This window comes from Phodopus roborovskii, unplaced genomic scaffold (genome assembly GCF_943737965.1).
Source record: "Phodopus roborovskii unplaced genomic scaffold, PHOROB, whole genome shotgun sequence".
Taxonomy (NCBI): Eukaryota; Metazoa; Chordata; class Mammalia; order Rodentia; family Cricetidae; genus Phodopus; species Phodopus roborovskii.
In genome coordinates this window covers 9,260,295-9,281,979 of record NW_026126515.1, presented here as the reverse complement: position 1 = coordinate 9,281,979, position 21,685 = coordinate 9,260,295, and the positions used below count along the sequence as shown (strand labels likewise).

The 21,685-nt window shown below is 38.5% G+C and overlaps 1 protein-coding gene across 23 annotated transcripts in view; it reads right to left on the bottom strand.

Annotated features, from left to right (window-relative positions):
- Nrxn3 (neurexin 3) overlaps nt 1–21,685 on the bottom strand; it is a 1,441,261-nt gene that overhangs the window by 1,275,486 nt on the left and 144,090 nt on the right. Inside the window, exon 1 of one of the 23 annotated variants that reach the window (XM_051196134.1) lies at nt 11,904–12,087. The exons of the other annotated variants lie outside the window; for them this stretch is intronic. Within the exon in view, the coding sequence (XP_051052091.1) occupies nt 11,904–12,012 (109 nt within the window). The 5' untranslated portion in view covers nt 12,013–12,087. Of the gene's footprint in view, nt 1–11,903; nt 12,088–21,685 lie in introns of those variants that run through there. 23 annotated transcript variants of the gene reach the window in all.

Sequence of the window (21,685 nt, the reverse complement as noted above, 5' to 3'; positions counted from 1 at the left end):
CTATGGGTTTCATAGTAATATCAGTAGTTCACATGCAGTCATCTATCATAACAGTATGTATTAAATTTCTTGTAAGATAGGTTTGCTTGTTAGTGACATATAATGAAGTGGCCAAGAGAGAAAGTCCTCAAACATGGTTGAAAATCATTCCTCCCTTGCAGGATACGCATGCTATTTTGCAGATTATACTTAGTCTAATTTGCTTCCCCCTTGAATCTCGATTGCCCAAGTGACTTGCTTTACCCATGCAAGTGGGAACATGCAAACATTACTGAAAAAGACTTAATTGGGTTCATGTAACAGAATAACACAAACAACAAACACTTGATTTCCATGGTACTGGGAAGTAGAATTTCAAGAGCAGGGCATTAGAATCTTGAGTTCTTGGAGAGACCCCTGCTCCCAGAAATTTAGTTACAGGATCTTATTTAGTTCATGATAGGGGGAGAGAGAGAAAGAGAAATATAACTTTCTTTTCATGTGACACTACTACTTTCAAGATGGCTTTTCCTTCATGACTTCATCCAACCCTAATTCTCCCTAAGGACTTTCTTCCAACCATGATCAAATAAGCTGGGGGAAACACAATAGGCATATGACAGCAACAGGAAACTTCCACTTTAGGGTTCTTGAAGTCAAGTCACCTTGCTAAGATGACATTCCACCATCGAATTGCCTACACACTCCATTCCATTTTTGTTGCTTGACCTTATCAATCCCACAGAGAAAAAAAAAACACACACAAATCCAAAAAGGATGAGTCATTGACCTGGAACACTATAGTATGTGTTGTTGGTACCCTTGAAGAACTCCATGATCTGAAAGATGTATTCATCCCACTGGCAACTTTCTCTGGATGTTTGGCTTTACCCAATAGGAGCCTTTTTTACCCAGAGACACCTCAATGGTCACACCTAAGGTGAATAACTGATACAAAGCTATAAAAGCTGAGCTTCTCATCTCAATGCATGAGAAGATCATGTTCTGTCCTCCCTGTGCATCTGGCCACAGCTAGACTCCAGCAGTACCACATCTCAGTTTAGCTGCTTCTCTTGCCCTGTTCTGCCTCCGTCACCTCCTTGCAGCTTCTCCCCAAGCTCATCCTCACAACAAACCACATAAGCAGCTCTCTATCTCAGGCTCCACTTCTAGGAAATGACCTAACTCAATCATATGAGTTATTCCAAGCAAACATAGGAAGGAAAAAACTTGTTTGAGGCCATATTACATATTTTGGTTAAATTATGGTTTAAAAACTAAACTGTGGTCATTCAAAGCAAAGAAAATGAGAAATTTCCTGTGACAAGCTAGACATTAGATACCACAACAAGCTAACCTGCTGGTTTCCCAAACTTACCACCAGTCTGCAGAGTGATAGCCAAGAAAGGAAATCATGTTTGAATACAACTAAAGAATATCCAGTTTAAGATAAAGGTAAAGGCAGAGTTACTATTGGCTGTTCCTACCAGTTGCAGAAGAGTGACTACCAATACAAACTCTGAAGTCAGATGACGAGTCTGCATCTCCACTCCTCTCTGAGCTCACTGGCTCAGGGAGCTTGGACAATTGGCTTGAAACCTGTGACTTTGGCTTCAAATATGAATATAGGTTAAGAATGACATAAAGAGATGGCTTAACAGTTAAGACACTCACTACAATTAAGAGGATCCAGGTTCAGTTCCCAGCACTAACATCATGTAGCTCATAACACAAGTTCCAAGGGATCTAATGCCTTCCTTGGACACCAGGCAAACACATGGCACATAATTACCTGTAAGCACTCACACATAGACATAAAAATTAATATAGCTTCAAAAACAGGACAAACAGGCTCTAAAGAATTACTTCAAAATGTAAGCAAACTCTTAAGTATACCATTAAAAGCACCCAATCAGCATTAGCTATAATCTTGGACTAAACACAGTGTATCATCAATGTAGGTTAAATCACAGAATAATAATACACCCTCAAACTCAAAGTGCCTCAGTACATCAAAAATATGCTTTGTTTATATTAAATACTATTATATGTGGACCAAACACCTCAGGATCAAGAATGAGTAGCTACCATACTGAATGTATGGTAGTTTTGTCACAGTTCACATGTCACTAACATATTCTGATCAATGATTACAGACATCATATTGGACCATAATTCACTGGCTGTATTTGGTCATATGGCTCCATCCAATGGCAAAGAAGTCAATAAGTATTGTCCTGTCATGTTTCTAATAGGAAAAAAACATACAAATAAGCAACATGAGTGAATTCCTAACCCTACTGTTTCACATGTTATATGTACTTTCTGCTTAAATATAGCTAGTGTCCTAAGACACTGGGAATATAATTAATACCATACTAATTTTTTAATGAAGAATAAATGGTTAAGTAATTAGCTAAATGACAATTACAAAGTAATTATAAATCCTTTCTCTTACATGAATGGTTGTGAGCCTTGCCTTGAGTGGCTGAGCCATCTCTTTCACTCACTTTTTTTCTCACTAGGTAAAGAGATCAAGAATACATAGAATCTCAGAGCTGGAAAAGAACCAATGAAGCCCATGAAACCCAGCTTCCCATCCAACGTAATGATTCCCTTCATCAAGCAAATCAAAGAAGTATTCCTTCATCCCAGAAAACAAGCTCAAGACTCACGCTCAAGAGAGCCATGATGGTACAACTCTGGTGGACATTGATTTGATATATTTTATCAGCAGGTGAGGTTCTCTGGGTCCCTAACCTTTCAAGAATGTTCTAAATTTTAAACCCCCCAACACTAGTCTCTAACCATGTACAAATGACAACCCAGCCAGTTTTTGTACTGAGTCATCTCAAGTCCTCACAATAACTTTGTATGAATATATTATATCCTCACTTACAAACCAAGACCCTGAGATAAGATTTTAATCCCCTTACCTGAATGATACTGCTAGTTTTGGGCAGGGCAGAGAGTCCTCATGATCAGCCTTCCAGCAAGGGAAAGTGGAAATGTATATGAATATCTTTACTTTTCTGCAATCAGGTGTTAATGATCACAAAATTTTTAAAAGATACATGAAGCTGATGGGAGCAGAAGCAGACACCCACAGCTAAACACTGAGCCGAACTCCTGGAATCCAGTTATAGAGAGGGAGGAGCAAAGGGGTCAAGAGAAGGCTGGAGAAACCCCCAAAAACAGTTGACCTGAACAAGGGGGAGCTCAAGGACCCCAGTCTGATAGCTGGGAAACCAGCAGAGGACTGACCCAGACCCCTTGAATGTGAGTGTTAGTTAGGAGGACTGAGCAGTCTATGGGGCCTCTGGTAGTGGATCAGTATTTATCCCTAGCATACGAATGGACTTTGGGAGCTCATTCCCCATAGAGGGATGCTCTCTCAGCCTAGACACATGGGGGAGGCCTAATCCCTGCTCCAAATGATATGACAGACTTTGAAGATCTCCCATGGAAGGCCTCACCCTCCCTGGGGAGCAGAAAGGGGATGGGATGGGGATTGGGAGGGGGACAGGGGAAGAGGGGAGGGTGAGGGAATTGGGACTGACATGTAAAACAAGCTTGTTACAAATATAAATAAAAATATTATCAAAAAAATGATACATGAATGACAAGTTACTTTTAGTTATGTGTTATTACATATGGTCAGTGTTCTAAGGCCTGTGTTAAGTGTATATGAAATATACAGCTGAGCATATAGACTGGCACTTACAGGACTGGGAGATAACCAGGTGAAATGAAGCTGCAATATGCTATCCCCTGTCAGCCAAGCTGGTACTGGCTTCACAGCACTTCATCTCACATGTGTTTCTGATACCCACACAAACTGCAAACATAAGCAAATTACCCCAGGCCACCAAAAGAAAGAACATATTTCTCCACCAAGCTGCCTTCTTCATGAGTAAGGGGAGAAATTATCAGGAAGCACCCTAACTCTCATGCTCTTGGTCCCTGACTGTCCCTCAAGATGGTATCCAGTAGAATTTGAATCATTTCAGGACAGGAAGTCTTTTTATGATCATACCCAGAGATCTTCATCCTTCGCCTGGGGAGATTTTCCTTTATTAACCAAAGCCTTAAGACTTTCCTTTTGATTTGAGTCCAATGTTCCAACACAGCCCTCCTGACACCAACTTCCCCACCCACATATCTCCCCATATGCTGTCACCCAATCAGCACCATCTGTAGGACCAGAGATGCTCTTAGTCTCTCTGCTCTGAACAGGAACTCCAGTTCAGAAATAAAGGAATTTAAGGGACATTGCAAAAGTCAACTCATGTGCAAATACAGAAGTCACACAGGCTATCTTGTTAGTTTGCATAGTTGTTATGGCTTATGTGTCACGACATGAATAAATGTACTTATGAATAAATTTCATAAATATTTAAATAATTTTATATTAAAACAAAAATGCTAGTTTATACTTTATAGACCCTTTGTATTTATGTACTATTTTCTGTTCTCTAAGCCTCTAGGTATTATTGCTGAAAATATTAATGGGTAATAATGAGAGAAAATGCCTTCTAGAGAAGTGGTTCTCAACTTTCCTAATACTGTGATCATTTAATACACTTCTTCGTGTTATACTGATACACAACCATGAAATTATATCATCATTACTTCATTACTGTAATTTTCTACTGTTACGAATCATACTATAAATATCTGATTTGCAGGTTCTCTAATATGCAACCCCTGTGAAAGGGTCATTCGACCCCCAAAGAGGTCACAACCCACAAGCTGAGAACCACTGCCTTAAAGTAACTACAGTATTGGTCATCATTTGACAAGTCTCCAATGAAGAATATTTCCATCTATTTCTAAGATATTCTGAAGTCCCTGGGGATCAACTATTTCACTACTGTTACTCCAACTGTACATCCATTGGTCTAGGCTAATTATTTTCCTGGGCACAATGACAGCTCTTAGAAATAGGAAACTTAATGGGACCAGCAACAGAACAATTCAGGACTCTTTTAAAAAAAAATGACTTGGGAAAGAAATTCTTATATCAACCCACAGAGAAAGGCCTGGAGCTGTGTCATAAATCTTGTGATCATTAAGCAAGAGAGGAACAGAACCAGGTGGAAAGATGAAACCATGAAACATGAGTATATTGTAAAAGGCCTCAAGTCAAGCTACATTTTACATCTAGAGCTGCTACTAGACTTTCTCCTTAGGGAACCCTTGAAAACTCCTTTGGGACTTAAGGAAGTTTAGTTAGGTTTCCCCGCATTAAAAATGAAAATAGACCTTCCAGAGTGCAATCATTTAAAATTCTCAAGGTCACAATGTCTGAGGAAAATAGTAGAGATGGAAGTACACCTTCCTAATATTCTCCCTCTGTCTTCGTGGTACCCATTGACTGCTTGCCTTTCCATCTCTGAGAAAATCAAGATGATGCAGAGAAAAATTAGATGCAGGCCCATATCATTTGAAATACTATTTGCATCCTCAGGTTCTTTTCTTCCCATCTGAGGCATCAAACATACGAATGTCAACAATATATAGAGTTAGGAATGTGTGCTCTTTCACAGAAATAGTTCAACCAAGTAAAATGATGACACTGAATTCCCAAAGGCAACTTAGGAGATGGTGGGCACAGTCATGGTCACACATGTCTTTCCTGCTTTTGAACAGTCACTGTCCTGTGCTTTCAAGGTGTCTTTTACATGGTTATTTGAAGAAGAAAAAAAGTCACTTCTGAATTCTGTACTCATTGGCTTCTGCATTACTAACTATGTGGCTTTAGGAAAGACACTTAAAAACACAAGGTCTCATTGTCCTTTCTTACAAAATGAGGATGTTTCTCATGAAGCTGTTGTGTCAATGCAATGACTCACACACAGCAAGTACAAAGAACATGACTGAGTGGTGTGTCATGAGTACTGTCTATGTTTTCATTTTCCACAGGACATTCTCATTCTCATGGCTATGAGCCCCATAATGGTAGATGATATGGCTTGCTTTTCTTTGTATTTGTAGATACCATCCCAGTCCCAAGCCTTAAAAGCATGTGTTGAATGAATGAAAAACACTTGGTAGGGGGTCTGTAAAACTATTCATATAGTTATGTTTCATCTTGAAGTGTTAGGAATAGGTTTCTAATAGTGGAAACTGGAGCTCTGGTATTGGACTTTCTGGGAGAGACTATTGGACCACCCTCATACTGATGATTCCTGTTAATGCTTTATAAGTAAACTCATTGGGTAGAAGCCATTCGGGGACCACCTCTCAACCTGAGGTGTATTACCATCCCCTTCCATCCTTAACTGTCTTGGGGTTTAAACTCCAAGCATTTCCCCAGCCCTCCAGCATAGAGTGGAGAAAACCAGCAAGAATTCCCTTGCCCTTCTGCTTTGAACTCCATCATGCTGGGGAGAATTTTCTGAGTGTAGAGTTGTCTTGCAGCCGCTAAAATCGGCTCCTCTGAACTGGGACTCTTTTTCAATCCCTAAACTGCCATCAAGCTGGCCTTGAGCTGTGAGCTGCCGACTGGGTGTTTCTGCTTCCAGAGCACATGTGCTCAGAGTAAAGATATCGCAATGGGAACTTTGTTACAGGAAAGGGAGGGGAAGGAGGCAGTTATGATGGAGAAAGAGATTCACCTTCAGAGAAAGCCAGAATTTTCATGTGATAAATCTCTCCACTGTGTGGACTCACTAGTCCCAAGCAGTGCTAACAATTTCTTCTATCATCTTCTCGCTCTGCCATAAGCTTGGGAGATCAGAAGTGTAAGCAGGTAATTCAATTGCCTCTCCTCCCTGCCAAGCTGTTAAGCAGGCACTTCTAGCATTGCTCCTACTTAGATCAGGTTTCCCAGAGACTGCCAAAATGAGGCTGATAAAAGGAGACCTTTGAGAAGTAGGGGAGCAATGTGGGAAGACTGGGGGATGGTCTACCATGTGGATGCAAACAGGTTGCCATGGACTTGTGAAACTATGAGATAGAAAGAAGTCGACCGCAGACACGTGGTATGCTGAAAGAAGAGGACATCTGCCTTTGTCCATAATTATTCATAGAAATAACAACTTGCTGTTTATCTCACAGACAGCAGAGGGTTGGAAGCTCAGAGCCTGTAACCCCAACACTCACCTGTGTCGCGATTTTATTCCACATCCATTCAACAACCACTTCTTGAGTATATCTCACATGCTTTTTACAGTGAACAGCTATGGCAGCCTGCACACATTCATGTGCACTCACACACTCCCATGAACATAAAAGAAATAAGAAAAGCATTTGGTATTTTAAAGGAGAGGGTCTTTAGGAGTGAAGTGAGGATAAAAGGGAGTGATAGGGTGAGTATGTTCACAGTACATCACATGCATGTATAAAATTGTCAAAAATTAAATTAAAAAATTTAAAAGCTCAGTGAAGTAGAACACAGCATTGGAACACTGAAGACGAATAAGGTGGTGTGGGTTTAAGAGGGATTTGAATATAAAATTAATAGGACTTGCTTGACTAGTGAAATGTGTAAAGGAAGCCCAGGGGTGCCAAGTAGCAGAAAGGAAAGAGGAGAAGCCATGTTAACTAGGATTATTCCCAGACATGACTCAGGGTATTGTAGTCACTCACAGAGGAATGCAGCACAGACTGAGAAAAGCTGGGGGACCAAATCAGTACAGGATTCTAAGGGTCAATGTCCAGGACTTCAAATGCCTCCACGAATTCAGGCTGTAATTCTATCAGCCACTGAGTCTCCTTCAGCCCTTTGCACCTGCTACATCTAATTTGACTCAAACAGGCAGAAACAGCCTTCCAAAGCACAACCCTGGATGCTCCGCTAGAATAACAAAGCTTGACAGTAAAATAATTCTTCCTGGAGAAAGAAAGTGGATAGAAATACCTGTGTTGAGGGCTTGGTCTCAGAAATTAAAGGAACTTGTACAAAGTCCAACCAGGGAACTGTCTACATAGGATCCAGATTAAATCCATATATCTTGATTACTTCCAGCACAGAATCCTTTCTTCCTACCTATCGTGCTTCTCTAGGAAAGAAAATGAAGAGGAGGAGGAGGAAGAACTCTAAGTTCTTGAGGACCAAATATAACTTCCTACCCCTAACCTCAGAAACCCTTGGGAAAATGTGGGCATTGGTGAAACCATAAGTGGCTTTAGCCTTAGGACCATGCATCAGGCTCCCAAACCCTGGGGTCCTCTCTTTATTTGTAGATGAACAGTGGTGAGCAATATTATACCAAAGCAGATTGCCATGGCATGGATAGGTCACTACGCACAGACCTTGTGAAGCATCAGAAAGAGAGAAGGCATATTGAGAAGGAACATTGATGGGAAGACAAGTCAATCATTTCTAGTGATATGAACCCAATCTGCTGGCAACATTGATTTCTAACTCATTATTCAAAGAACCTCTGGGGTCCAAGATGGAGCTATCCAGCTGTGACAATATAGCTTTAGGGTCAGATACTCTGGTAAGTAGATTTTGCTAGCTTCTTGACTCTCTTGATCCAGCCCCCCTTCTACCCTCAACTGTTCATCTGAGACTTTTGTTTCCACTACCACACTCCTCTGCCTGAGGATGATGAGGGACTACCAAGAATCCATTGTCCTTTGTCCTACCTTGCTTTCCTTCTAGAAAAATTTCTTTTCCACTAGCCTCAACTGATGGGAGATGTCATTCTGTATATGTTTCTCATTCTGGTTAATAAATAAAGCGCTGTTGGCCAATAGGAAAGGAAGATACGAGGGACTAGGAGATAAGGAGGAAGAGGAAGTAGGAAGGATGAGTCAGGATGGAGAGCCTAGAGAGAACAGAACCGCCATTCCTCTGCTCTCGGTAAGACCACGTGGAAATACATAGAAATGGGTTAATAATTAAGATAGAGCTAGCCAATAAGAAACTAGTAACCGGGCCAACAGAATTATATCTAATACAGAGTCTCAGTGTGTTATTTGGGGCTGGCCGCGGCGGCGGGGCAAAACCAGGCGGCGGGAGGAAAAACCGTATGACTTACACCTCAACTACACCCTTTAGGGAAGGGTATTGAATAACCCTTTATCTTCTATTTCCCACTAACATGGCTGAGGCCAATAAGAAAAAAACCCTAGAATTTGTGTGTGTGTGTGTGTGTGTGTGTGTGTTTCAGGAGGGTGACCCCTATGGGGAGTTGAACAACTCTCTATCATGGGAGTCACCTAAGACCATCAGAAAACACAGATATTTACATTATGATTCATAACAGTAGCAAAACTGCAGTTATGAAGCAGCAACACAAACAATTCTATGGTTGAGTGGTACCACAACACAAGGAAGAGTAGCGACAACATTAGGAAGGTTGAGGACTGTAGAAAGTAGTAGAATTTAATGATAAAGCCAACATAGCAAGTAACAACAGACAGGAAAATCCAGACCATCGTGACATTGATCTCAATGGCATGAACCAATCACTACCACCCTTCCTGTTAAAAACACTTTCAGCTGTGCTTTGTTATCTGTCAGCCCTTCAAGGCTAATTTTCATTCTTACTCTTCCTTGGGGTACTTTCCCTAACCAGACTTTGCCGCCCCAAACATGCACCATCTCATAAAATTAAATACGTTCTAAATGTGACTTTCTGCAGATACTTGTGATGCACTTAAACATTTTCAATCTGGATTCCTCCAATCAATAGCTGTGCAAGTTTAGGGAAGGTGCATATAAAATGCATGACTCTTGGTTTCCTCATCTGTGAAATAGGATAAAACATCTTTCTATACCAAAAGAAACAAATGAGATAATGTAACAGCATTCCCTAGATAGGAAATGGAGTAGCCTACTTGGGGAAAAGGTGGACTATTAATTGGGGCTGAGGATGTGGCTCAGTTGGTAGAGTGCTTGGAAGTGTAGGAAGTCCTGAGTTCAATCAGTCCCCAACACTGCAAAAACCAGTGGTATGGTAGCAGAAGTCTAAGATTCCAACACTCAGGAAGTAAAGGGAGCCTGTTATAAATCTCATTCTCAGGTCACCCTTGGCTAGACAAGGAGTTAGAAGCCAGCCTAGGTTGCATGAAATCCTATTTCAGAGAGAGAGGAAGAAGGGAGAAGTGGAGAAAGGCGGGACATTGTATTTTACTCTCTGAATATGCCAAGGACTCTATTAAGTACATATTTTGTGGGGGTTCAATAAATTCATATTACCCACCCCCAACTATAAGCCATAGGTGGAAACATGAGCCAAGCCATATCTAATATGGGAAGCATCTGTCCATATCTCCCCTGGCTGTCAGGCAGCCTCCCAGTCTTCACCACCGCAAGAACTTAAAAGATACCTGGAATCCACAACTCCATCCCCAGCATCCACTATCAAATGAACTCAAGCTCCAGGAAGCCTATGCAGCTTGTATGTACACCATAGCCAATGGCAAACACGCTAAACTGAGGAAGCTTTGATCAGTGATAACAGAATTGCTTAGTAGCTGAGAAAATAATAGAATGTTTTATTAAGCAAGAGACCATGCACTTTTTGACTCTGTTTCAAACAGTGGTGAGGAGGAAGCCAAGCACTACATGGCTACCAGGGAGATGTACAGCCTAAGGAATGGGGAAGGGTCACCCAATCATCTCCTTTATTGCCTCTCAGAGGCAAAATGTTCGGTCATCATGCATTACTCAATTGCCTATGTGATGGTTACCTACCCTCTGATTATTTCTCTTCATTAAAGATCCAAAGGAGGCAAAGCCACCCATCTACTTCTTTCTTGATGTTTGCAGCATCAAGCAAGAGGCTGGCAGAAGACGAAGTTGAAACGAATGTTTAAATGAAAATTATGCATAGCCTTATATTTCAGCACCCATGTCACTACAGAAATATGCAAGACCAACTATTAGAGAAAAGTATGGCTTTTTTTTTTCATTTATAGCCAGTGATATTAACTTCCATGAAATCTGTCTCATAAGCTACCTGAAATCCTATGTAACTATATACTTAATAATAAGATAGAAAGGAAAGGGAGAAGGTGAATGGTTGTGAATCAAATAATTCCACTTGAAGGCATTACTCTATGATTCAGCAGAACACATTTCCTCATAATTCCAGTGTGCATTATTATTCCATTCTAAGTAAAACATAGTCCATCAGCATGCAGTCACTGGGTACCCACTGTGACCTAAGAACTACACTGAATGATGTACAGCCCTTGGTCTCCAACTAAATTAGTAGCATCCTAGTAACTGTATTATTATCCTTACCAAATTCTAGAGCAGTAGAACTGTCATTTCTCCCATCACAGTTTCCAGTTTCCTCATTTCTGCCTCTTTCCTGGACAGCCCTCCCCACAAGGAAGTCAACCCAGGTGCCTGTGGAAATTGGGAGGATGCAGACAACATCTGGTATACTAAGGGAATATGTTTGTCTCAGCCCATCTCAAAATAGTACCTGACAAGCCTGAATCACACACGTTCTAAAAAACTCACAAGAAATAACCTAAGAAATCTATAGCTGCCTCCTCCAATTTCACTCCCTGTCTGGCTGCTTATTGACTTCTGCAGCCTGTATTGACAATGTGCAACCCTGCTTCTGTCTGCCTGCTCTCATGCAGCGGTAACCAAAAACAGGGGGTGGGGGAAGAACATCACAGTTATGATTCATGCCTGAGACCCTGTTCTCGAGCCAGGTACCAGCCTACAGGCAGGATTTCCAAGAGAGAGAGAGAAAAAAAAAGTAAGATTTGTTAGAAAGAACATGCCAGGGTCCCTTCCTTCTTTCTGCTCACCTTCCCCCACCTCCCTCTTCCCTCAGGGCCATGTACTTCATCTGGCTCCTTCAAATCTCTGCCCCTTCCCCATGTAAGCTCCCAAATCCTACTTTTGCACTAAGAAAACACAGGCGATAATAGGAGGATGGGGTAGAACCAGCCCCACCGCAGCTCACAAACCTTTTGCTTTAAAGGTGAGCTAAAAGACTTACCTGCAGAGCTCAAGTTAATTTCACTGCAGAAATGCAAGTGCAGAGTACAGATCCCTGGGAAATCATAAGCTCGGGAGTGGGGGATAGAAGCAGTGAAGAGAGGGGCCATCACATTCCCCCAGCCCTCCAGTCCTGCGTCTGCCGGAGCCAGCAATTGATAATCTCACTAACACCTACAACAGTGTGCAGGAAGCTGCCTTCTTCCTAACTAACACCGCCCTCAGTGTTCGTGATTTTGCATCTCTTCTCTCACCCTTCAAATCTTAGTACAGCACTGGCAATAGAAACCTGCACACATCTGGGGCCTGGGACAGGGTGTTTTGTGCATACAATGGGAGCTTCGGCTAGCAGAGAAGACTCACAGCAGCTTTCTCCTCTCCCAGGGGATTTACTTGGATATGCAGCCTTGTGTCATGCCAAACCTAGCCCCTGTCTTACTGTGAATCACCAACTCAGGAAGTCACATGGACCCAAGATTCCCAGAATGAGCACTCTGTTCTGGGAAATACCAGGGATATCTACTCCCCTATTAGCCACAACCCTTAAATAACTGCTCTGAACAGCATACATGACAGAAGAGGACATTTTGAGGCTGAGTTGTCACTGCAGTGAGCAAAATAGAAAGCAGAGCGAAAGGCAGGACATAATTGCAACAGCTACCCCAGTTCCTTTCTTCCTGTTGCTTCCTGTTCTCAAGTGCAAGGCAGTTGTAAACATCTGGATATTCTGAAGTGAATGCAGGGGTCGTGAAACCATTTACTCCAAACCATATATAGTAACCCTAAGTCACCCAATGCTAGGTTAGATGAGACACTGAAGGATACTTTTAGACTGAACCTGCAATCGATTGCCAACTATTTATTGCCATCTAGACAAAAAGCAGAAATGAGGGGCTAGAACATTATACATGGAGCTGCCATTCTGTGACATGAACAAAGATAGACTCAGTTCTTATCTATAAACCTCTCACAAAGAAAGGGCATCATCTCCCAATCATTCCTTGTGTTAACTTCACTAATAATACAATTGGATAAATTTATCCCATTGTTGGTACAGTTTACAGCATTTTCCATGCTTTACATCACCTAATATCCCAGTAATTTTATTAGGTGTGCATTATTGGTTATTGTCTTAGTTAGAATTTCTATTGCTATAGTGGAAAACTGTGACCAAAACAACTTGGGAAGGAGAGGGTTTATTTGGCTCACATTTCCATGTCACTGTTCATCTTAAAGGAAGTCAGGACAGGAACTCAAACAGGGCAGGAACCTGGAGGCAGGAGCAGATGCAGAAGCCACAGAGGAGTGCTGCTTACGGGCTTATTCCTCATGGCTTGTTCAGCCTGCTTTTTTATTGAACCCAGGACCACCAGCCCAGGCATGGCACCACCCACAATGGACTAGGCCCTCCCCATCATTCACTAATTAAGACAATACCCTGCAGTCTTGCCTATAGCCCAACCTTATGGAGGCATTTTCTTGGTTAAGGTTCCCTCTTGTCTGATGACTCTAGCTTGTGTCAAGTTAACACAACCTAGTACCATTTTCTCCCAATGTCAGAAATGAGTGCATAGGGTTTCTGAGACACTAGGCAACCAATCCATGATCATAGAGTACTAAGGTTTTCTCAGGATTGAAAGCCACACATCTTTCATTTCAGACTCTTTAAATTTCAGGCTTTACCTCATTGAGCATATGCTCATAATAAACCACTAAGTTCTTCCTATGTTTTTTATTTAAAATCTACAACCATTTGTGTGAGGACCAAAGTCAGGTTAGCTTTATACTGTACAAAAGGCTTGTGAAAGAACATATTCATGGGCAAGTTCCTCATAATAACAAACTATTTTAAAACACTTGGAATTAGACTTTCTTGATTAAAATTCATATAAATACAAATTTCTTTGAACTGTCATATATATTCAACAATTCGATCTATTAAGCTGCTTAATGAATTTGTTATTCTCATTGATGAAGGTTCTCACTGTTGAATGTAAGGTTTTTGAAATTCTAAGCTATTATTTATTCTTGTTTTTTTTTTAACTAATTCAGACCTTTCTGGCTACCAAGTGGAGAAGTCCTGCTTATAAACCTCTTCTTCAAAATGTTAGCTTATTCATACACACAATGTCCTCAGGGTTGACAGAGAGCACCACATCCCTCATCTTATCAATATTCAGAAGAACACGCATTGATTGTAAGCAGGTCAGTGGTGCAGAGCACACATGTACAATGTATAATAAACCATGCCGCACAAAGAACTTCATCATCCATCCAGTGATTCATCACTCATGATGTGCTCTAAGACAGAAACACCGTTTTAACAGGTCCAGTGCCTCCGTTAAACTGCTGTGGTATTAGAATTTAGCAAACTAGGGATATAGTTCAGGTTCTACCTTACCACTCTTACCTAATTGAGACCTTAAAATGTTTCAAAACTAATTCCTATGATAAACATTCTGTTCTTATCTCTTACTTTGGGTGCTGCTCTTAGACTATGCTGATTAGCTGACCTGAGTTGAAGTCAAGTGTGTATTATGGATTTAATCTTCATGTGCTCCAGTTAGTTATACATTAGTTAAAAAGTGGACCACTGCCAGATACAGGCTATTTGTGCAAGCCAAAGGACATGAAAGTCTGCTTTTGTTTGGATTTTCAAGCTTGTGTCCCACCAAATTCCATGCTGACAGGTAATCCCCATTTTGGTTGTATTAACTTTTGAGAAGTGACTAAGCCATTAGCACTCCACTCTCAGAAATGGATTAGCATCTTATAAAAGGGGATCACAGGACGATGTTGTAATAATTTCAGCCTTCAATAGACACTGAATGTACTAGTAACTTGATGTCAGACTTACTAGTGTTAGAACCATGGTATGTAAATTTCTGTTGTTTATAAATTACCCAGGTGCCTACAAAAGTCTCTCGGTGGTAGAATATGTCTCTGAAGCCCTGGGATTAACCCCCAGCACCATAAACAATCTAGTCTCATATATTTTTATAATAGTACAAATGGACACAGGTAACTCTAATCATCAGACTGGGGAAAATTACAATGCAAACTAGAACATGGTGATGATGAATCTTCACAATCCATCACTAGTAATCACAGAGAAGCTGGTATAAGATCCTAGCCTTTCAGTCAGTGGGAGACAGGGGAGAAAGGAAAGTCAGAGGCCAGAATGTATAATTATTCCACAACTGTGCTATCTAACTAAAGAGTAATTATAAGTTATGATGTCTAGTCCAGTGAAAGAGCAAATACCCAGTAAATAGCTCAAGAAGCTTCAACAATTCAACACAACACACACCAATTAAGGATCCTCAGGTGCATGAATTTTTTCCAGCACCTTTGTGAAAGTTCATCATCCCAGAAAATGAAGTTAAAGTTTCAGGGCTGATGGACTGACAAGCAGTTAAAGTTCCTCTAAAGTCTACCTATAAAGCTAAAGAACACAAAATGGATGTCCATGATGAGTTTAGGTTCTTGAGGCACTGCCAGTAAAAATATTGTCAGTTCAAGAAAGACAAGTCAGATTCTGTATAGACATGACTGAAATTTTCAGAAAAGTCATTTTGCCTTTTCCCCATTGTCTGGGCATAAAAGGAAATGGGGAAACCATGAACCATAGTTCCAAGGTTAAGTAACAACAGCAAAATGCTGTATCTTTTCCACACTTAGAAAAATTTAAGAAAAATGCATTTGTTTCTTCCATGGCTTTCAATATTCCCAGTAGAATAGAGAAACCTGTTTAGTAGTTGTTTCTCTGCCAACTGAAGGGAAAAACTCATTATTTATTTTTCCAGTCCCCATATCTTAAAATCAAATGACAATGAACATAGTCTAAATGAATGCTTCTAAAAGAATCCCCACTAGTTACTAGTGGACCTAATTTCTTTCTGTAACTGCTAGTGTCCTGAAGGAAAAAAAAAAAAGTCTCTTCTAATTTGCATTTTCCCTGGGGACCTGTTTGACTATTCTTCACCAGGGGAATTCAATGGTTGCAGTGGGGAACCATGACCATTACAGTCATGGGGATTTTCCAAGAATTTGAAATACCAAGAAATGGTTAAAGTGAATAGTAAATACAAATTATTATAACAATAGTCTATTAATAGTCAGTTATTGCCATTTGTGGTCCAGTTAAGTGTTGTTTCACCAGAAAACTGTTGAAAGTCCAATGCAATACATTCCTGCAGAGGACTCACAGGCTAGCACCAAGCAAGTCAAAGCAAGGGAAAATTCAAAGATATTAGGAGAAACAGGACAGAGAAAGGGAAGTTCTCATCCATAGATTCTGAGAGATGTAGGGATAATCCCATATCCTACAAAGCTCCTTGGGAATCTTAACTGCACACATCAAGTCACCTATTGTGAACCATCAAGCAATCTGTCATTTACCATACATTTATCAAATATCTTATCAAATGTTTTTCAAAACAAGGATATAGACTTCTGCTTCAGGGAGGATGGTGAGACTTAGTTGCCTCTGTTCCTTCTACTAAGTACAAGCATTAGTTGTGGATGGAGGGGTGTGAAGCCTCTACCTTCAGTTGGTTTTATTTTGTAAGCATTCATATATAGTGTGCTGTCTTCTTGGTAGATTAACCCTTTTGTTGTCATAGAATAATTCTCCCTGTATCTGGTCATTGGCATTTTTCTTTTTATCTGAAGTCTAATTTATTTGAAACTAGCATTACCACTCAAGATTTCTTCCAATTTATGTTGCCATGGTATATTGTCCTATAATTTTATTTTTACCTTATTTATGTCAGTTTATTAGAAGCAATTGTTTAAATGGGGCACATGGTTGGGTTATATTTTTAAATTAAGCTTATCATTATTTTTTATTGTATGTATCAGGATTTTACAGTTTATCTTTTTTTTACATTAGAAAATATGTGTACTGTTTATTATTTATAGCCCATTATCAACAACTGATAGGACAGTGAAACAAAAAAAAAAGCAAAAGACTACAGAACAATTTCATCAGTCAAAAATATTTAATTCTCCTTTATTGAACACTTTACCCAAGAGTAAAATAATATGCATTTTCAAATGTATATGGAACATATACATTGAGAGAACTCATAAACAGAAATCCAACAATTTAAAAGAAATGACACCATACAGCATGTGTTTTCCAGCCAGACACTTAATTAAATTAGAAAGAAATAACAAACTTAATTAAAAATAATTTTAAACTAATCAAGATATACCAAAATAATGCATGAAACAAAAAAGGTTCATGAAAAACAAATAGTATATTACAATGAAGGAAAATAAATACACAACATTTAAAGTATGTGATGTAGCAAAGAAAATAACCCTAAGAAGGAAATTTATTTTTATAAACATATATTAATATTATATAATAATGGGTTTCAGTATGATATTTCATATATGCATACAAGGTACTTGGGCCATATTTACAAAATATTCCCTCTTGTATCCCTCCACTTCCACTGATACCCATTTTCTTCCCATAGAGCCTCCCTTCTACTTTCCTGACTTATTTATGTATATGTTTATTTATTTTGGCATTACAATGCATTTACAAGAATATGGATGACAGTTATTTACAGCAGCATGGGCAACTTACCAGTGAATAAATCACTTAAGAAAATGTCCAGAAAAGGAAATATATAATATTAATAGCAAATCATATATCTCACATTAATAATCTAAATTAAAAAAAATAAAATAGGGATCAGTGGAAGTGGAGGCATATAAGGGAGAATATTGGGGATAAATATGTTCAAAATACATTATATATGAAACATCATATTAAATAATCATATTAAAATGAGGCAATGACCATTATCTCACGATTAAAAACAAGTTCCTAGGAGAAGGAACAAAGAGAAAATCAGCAGCTAATAAAAGTAAAAACAAGAAGTTATTCTAGAAAATGAAACAGCAACAACAAAATAGTTCCTCCAAGAATCAATACAATTGAAACATCTCTTCCAAGACTAACAAAGAGAAAGGAAGCAAATGACCAATATTAAGAATGAGAAAAGAGATGTCAATGCAATCCTGGAGGATGCCAAAAGGAAAAATGAATGAATACTACAAGCAACTTTAACAAATAATTTTGACAATTTAAATGAAATCTTAAACAAATACTAACAATCACAAACCATCACTTGATATTACCTATCAAGTAACTTCCTAACTAAAATACTACCCAGGATGGACCTGGTAACCAGACCCTGATGGTTAGAGTAGAAAGTTCTCCAAAACATTTTTAAAAAGAGGAATGCTAATTCCATAGAATAACTTTCAGACACTAGAGGAGAAGGGAACATACTAGAAGCTATTTTGATGACACTAACATTCCTCTGATACTAAAATGAGACAGAGACACCATAGAAAAGAGAAAATATAATCCAATAATCCTACATAATTATAGACACAAAATTTCTGGCAAAATATTAGCAAATAGAATTTAGTAATAAATACAACAAACCATATGCCATGGATAATAAACTGGGGTTTATTTTAAGTGTAAAAGTTGTTTGCATATTAAAAATCCTATCTATGCAATCCAACACAATCCCAGACAAGAACTGAGACCACTCAGGCATTTCAACTGAATAGAAAAGGCACTCACCAAAATCTGACACCCATTCATAATTTCAAACTCTTTTCAAAACTGTAAGAATAGGGGTAAATTTCCTCATGTTGCTAGAGCTCCAAATTAATTTCACGCTCCTCCTTAGAATTGGGAACAAGGCAAGAATGTTCGCACTAATATTGAGTATGGTACTGGAAGTACTATCAAGGGAAATAAGGCAAAAAAAGAAAAGAGGAAAGACAAGAAATGAAATGCAAAGCATGACAAAGATAAAAAAGAGAAGGGAAAGAATCAACGGAAAAGAGAACAGAATACAGACTTGAAAATAATATAAAACTATCTCTATTTGCAGACAATGTGATTCCTAAGTAGAAAATCACATCTGAATTTAGCATTTGAGTTTTGTCACAGAAGACAAAATATGCAATAGGTAATAATTATATTTCCATAAACTAGCAATGAACATATAGAGAGCAAAAGGTATCATTTATAACCACCAAAAAACATTAATAATTTAGATATAACTCTATCTAACAGGACTTGGATTCTGGAAAATGCACAATGCTAATGAAAATGATTAAAGATGCTCTTAATACATTAAGACATACTATGTTCATGGAATAAAAAACAACACACTAGATATTTTATTTATCACAAATTATGATATGGGTTTAATGAGATATCCGTTGACATCTGAGATATATTTGTTATAGACACAAACTGTTAAATAGTTATAGAATGGAATAAGAAATCAAGTACCTAAAACAATATTAAAAATAATATTGAAGCAAAGAAAACTGATCTACCTGTTTTTCCAACCTCATTGTATAACTATAATAATGAAGACTGTAGGACACTATTTCAGAGAAAGTCACTGGAATGTATGGCTGAAAAATTAAGCTCAAACAAATTTACTCACCTTATTTTTTTAACAGAGGTACAAAAATATTGCATAAAGAAAAGTAAGCTTTACAACCACAGTAGCAGAACAATGCCCATTCAACTTCCCAGATAAGAACTGAACATCAAGCCTAAGTGTCATATTTTCATTAAGAGTAACTCCAAATACATGTGGGCTTAAAAAGCAAAATGTAGAAATGTAACATATTTAGGAACAAAACAAAAACTCTTCAAGATGCTATATCTAGTAGAGTTCTTGATGATGAAAACCTGATTACTAAAAAAATCATTGCATTGAAATAATACACTTCTTGAAAGCCATGTGAAGACAATAAAAGACAAGCTACAGAATGGGACAATGAATGTGCAAATCACACATTTAACAAAATACTAGGAAAAAACTCTCAATGTATCTTTTTTTAATTAATTGAAGTATTGAGTAGAACCGACAATGCATTTCACTAAAGACAGCCTACAGATGGCAAATAAGCATAGGGGAACACATTCCATATCATTAGTGACTGAAGAAATGTATGTGGAAATGATAGACTACAGTGAGATTTCACTACACCCTGTCACAATGCTATAATAAGATGAATACATACAGTCAAAATCCCATGCCTGGAAGGTCTACAGCATGGACACTCCAGGAGCTGTTATCAGGACCTCTGAAAAACACTTCTGTTGTTTCATTTAACAATTAATATGCAATTATTAGCAATTGCACTATTGGGTGCTCATATGAGAAACTGTGCCTAAACAGCAGCCTTTCCATAAAGGCCAGATATGGAAATAATGCTGGTATCCTTCAATGGGTGAATGGCTGAATAACAATGATATATATTTTACTGAATGAATAAAACTAGAACTGAAGTTTTAGCTGACACTTCTTTAATACATGATTTCTTTTATGTAGCATTTTGCAATAACAGAATTACGGAAATGGAGGGTGGATTAGTACTCTCCAGGGTTTAAGCAGGAACTGAAGTTTAAGGGAAGTGGGTGTGTCTAACACAGGAAACCTAAGAAAGCCTTGTGTTACTCTCTGCCTTTACTCTTCTGTCTTTCCTGGATTATACAGCCATCTTGTTAAATATAACTGTAGTGGAAAACTTTGTAACTCCATGTATTATTTATTTCTTATAACTGCATCCAGACAAACAAATCTTGCAAGATAAAACATTTAATATTTTTTAAGTAAACAAAAAGTTCACATTTTTTAACTTTCCCTTTATTATTTCAGTTTTGAATCTTTTCCCTTACAGTCTCTGTAATGGGCCTTGCCATTTACAAGGCACAGTCACCAAATGAGAGTCTCTTTTCAATAGGCCAGTGAAGCTCAGGCTCTGAAAGTGAGAACTTCTAGCATCTAACCCATCATTGGTCCCCAGACTCTCAAAAGTAAAAATAATCTAATCTAGCCTTCCTTCAGCTATTTTAGAACACTCTAGGGATTACAACTATGTTTGCATTGACCAAGACTGATTTAATACTTAGCCTCGCTTTACAACAAAAGTAAATCATCTATATTTTAACTACGTTAAGGTATCTTACTTAACAAAATGTTATTATTTTATCCCTTGTGAATCACTTTTGACCTGAAATAAGCCAGTAGGTACCTGGCATTAAATAACCTCATTTCACCTAACTTTTCTAACTTCAAAGGTTTTCTTGCAAGAATTTGTAATGCAAAAAGACCACTTGTCTCTGGGGTGACATTTGTATATAATATGAAGAAACTATTATAACAATGATGATAGCTATTATGAAGTATAATACACAGGCTAGTCATAAGATTAAATCAATAACTAATGAATATTTACTGATCAATCAATGTCAAGCAGCCTGCACCAACTCACTTAAGCCTTGGTGTATAACAAAAAAAAAAAAAAAAATAATTACTTTGATCATTGTCGTTTACAGGTTCACAGAGCTAACTTTCCTAAAACACAGGTTGCACAGATTCAAATCTAGATTCTCTGACTATACAGCCTATAATCTTAGGTACTATATCACCATTCCAGTTTCCTTTAAGATCTAAAACGTCAAACATTCTGTTCTATTATAAATATCACAGGATGGAATTCCTGCCATTCATTTGGAGGCGATAATATGCCTATGAATTCAGCTCATCTCTTGGGGCCAGGACCTCCTGTGTTAGCATCATCACAGTGGAGTTCTGGGTAGCTGAACCATCCTTAAGTCCTATGACATAGCTTTGTGTATTTAGCAGTGTAAACACCCAATGACATCTTCTAACTCTTGAATGATCATCACCAAACTCTACATCCTATTAGTGGGTC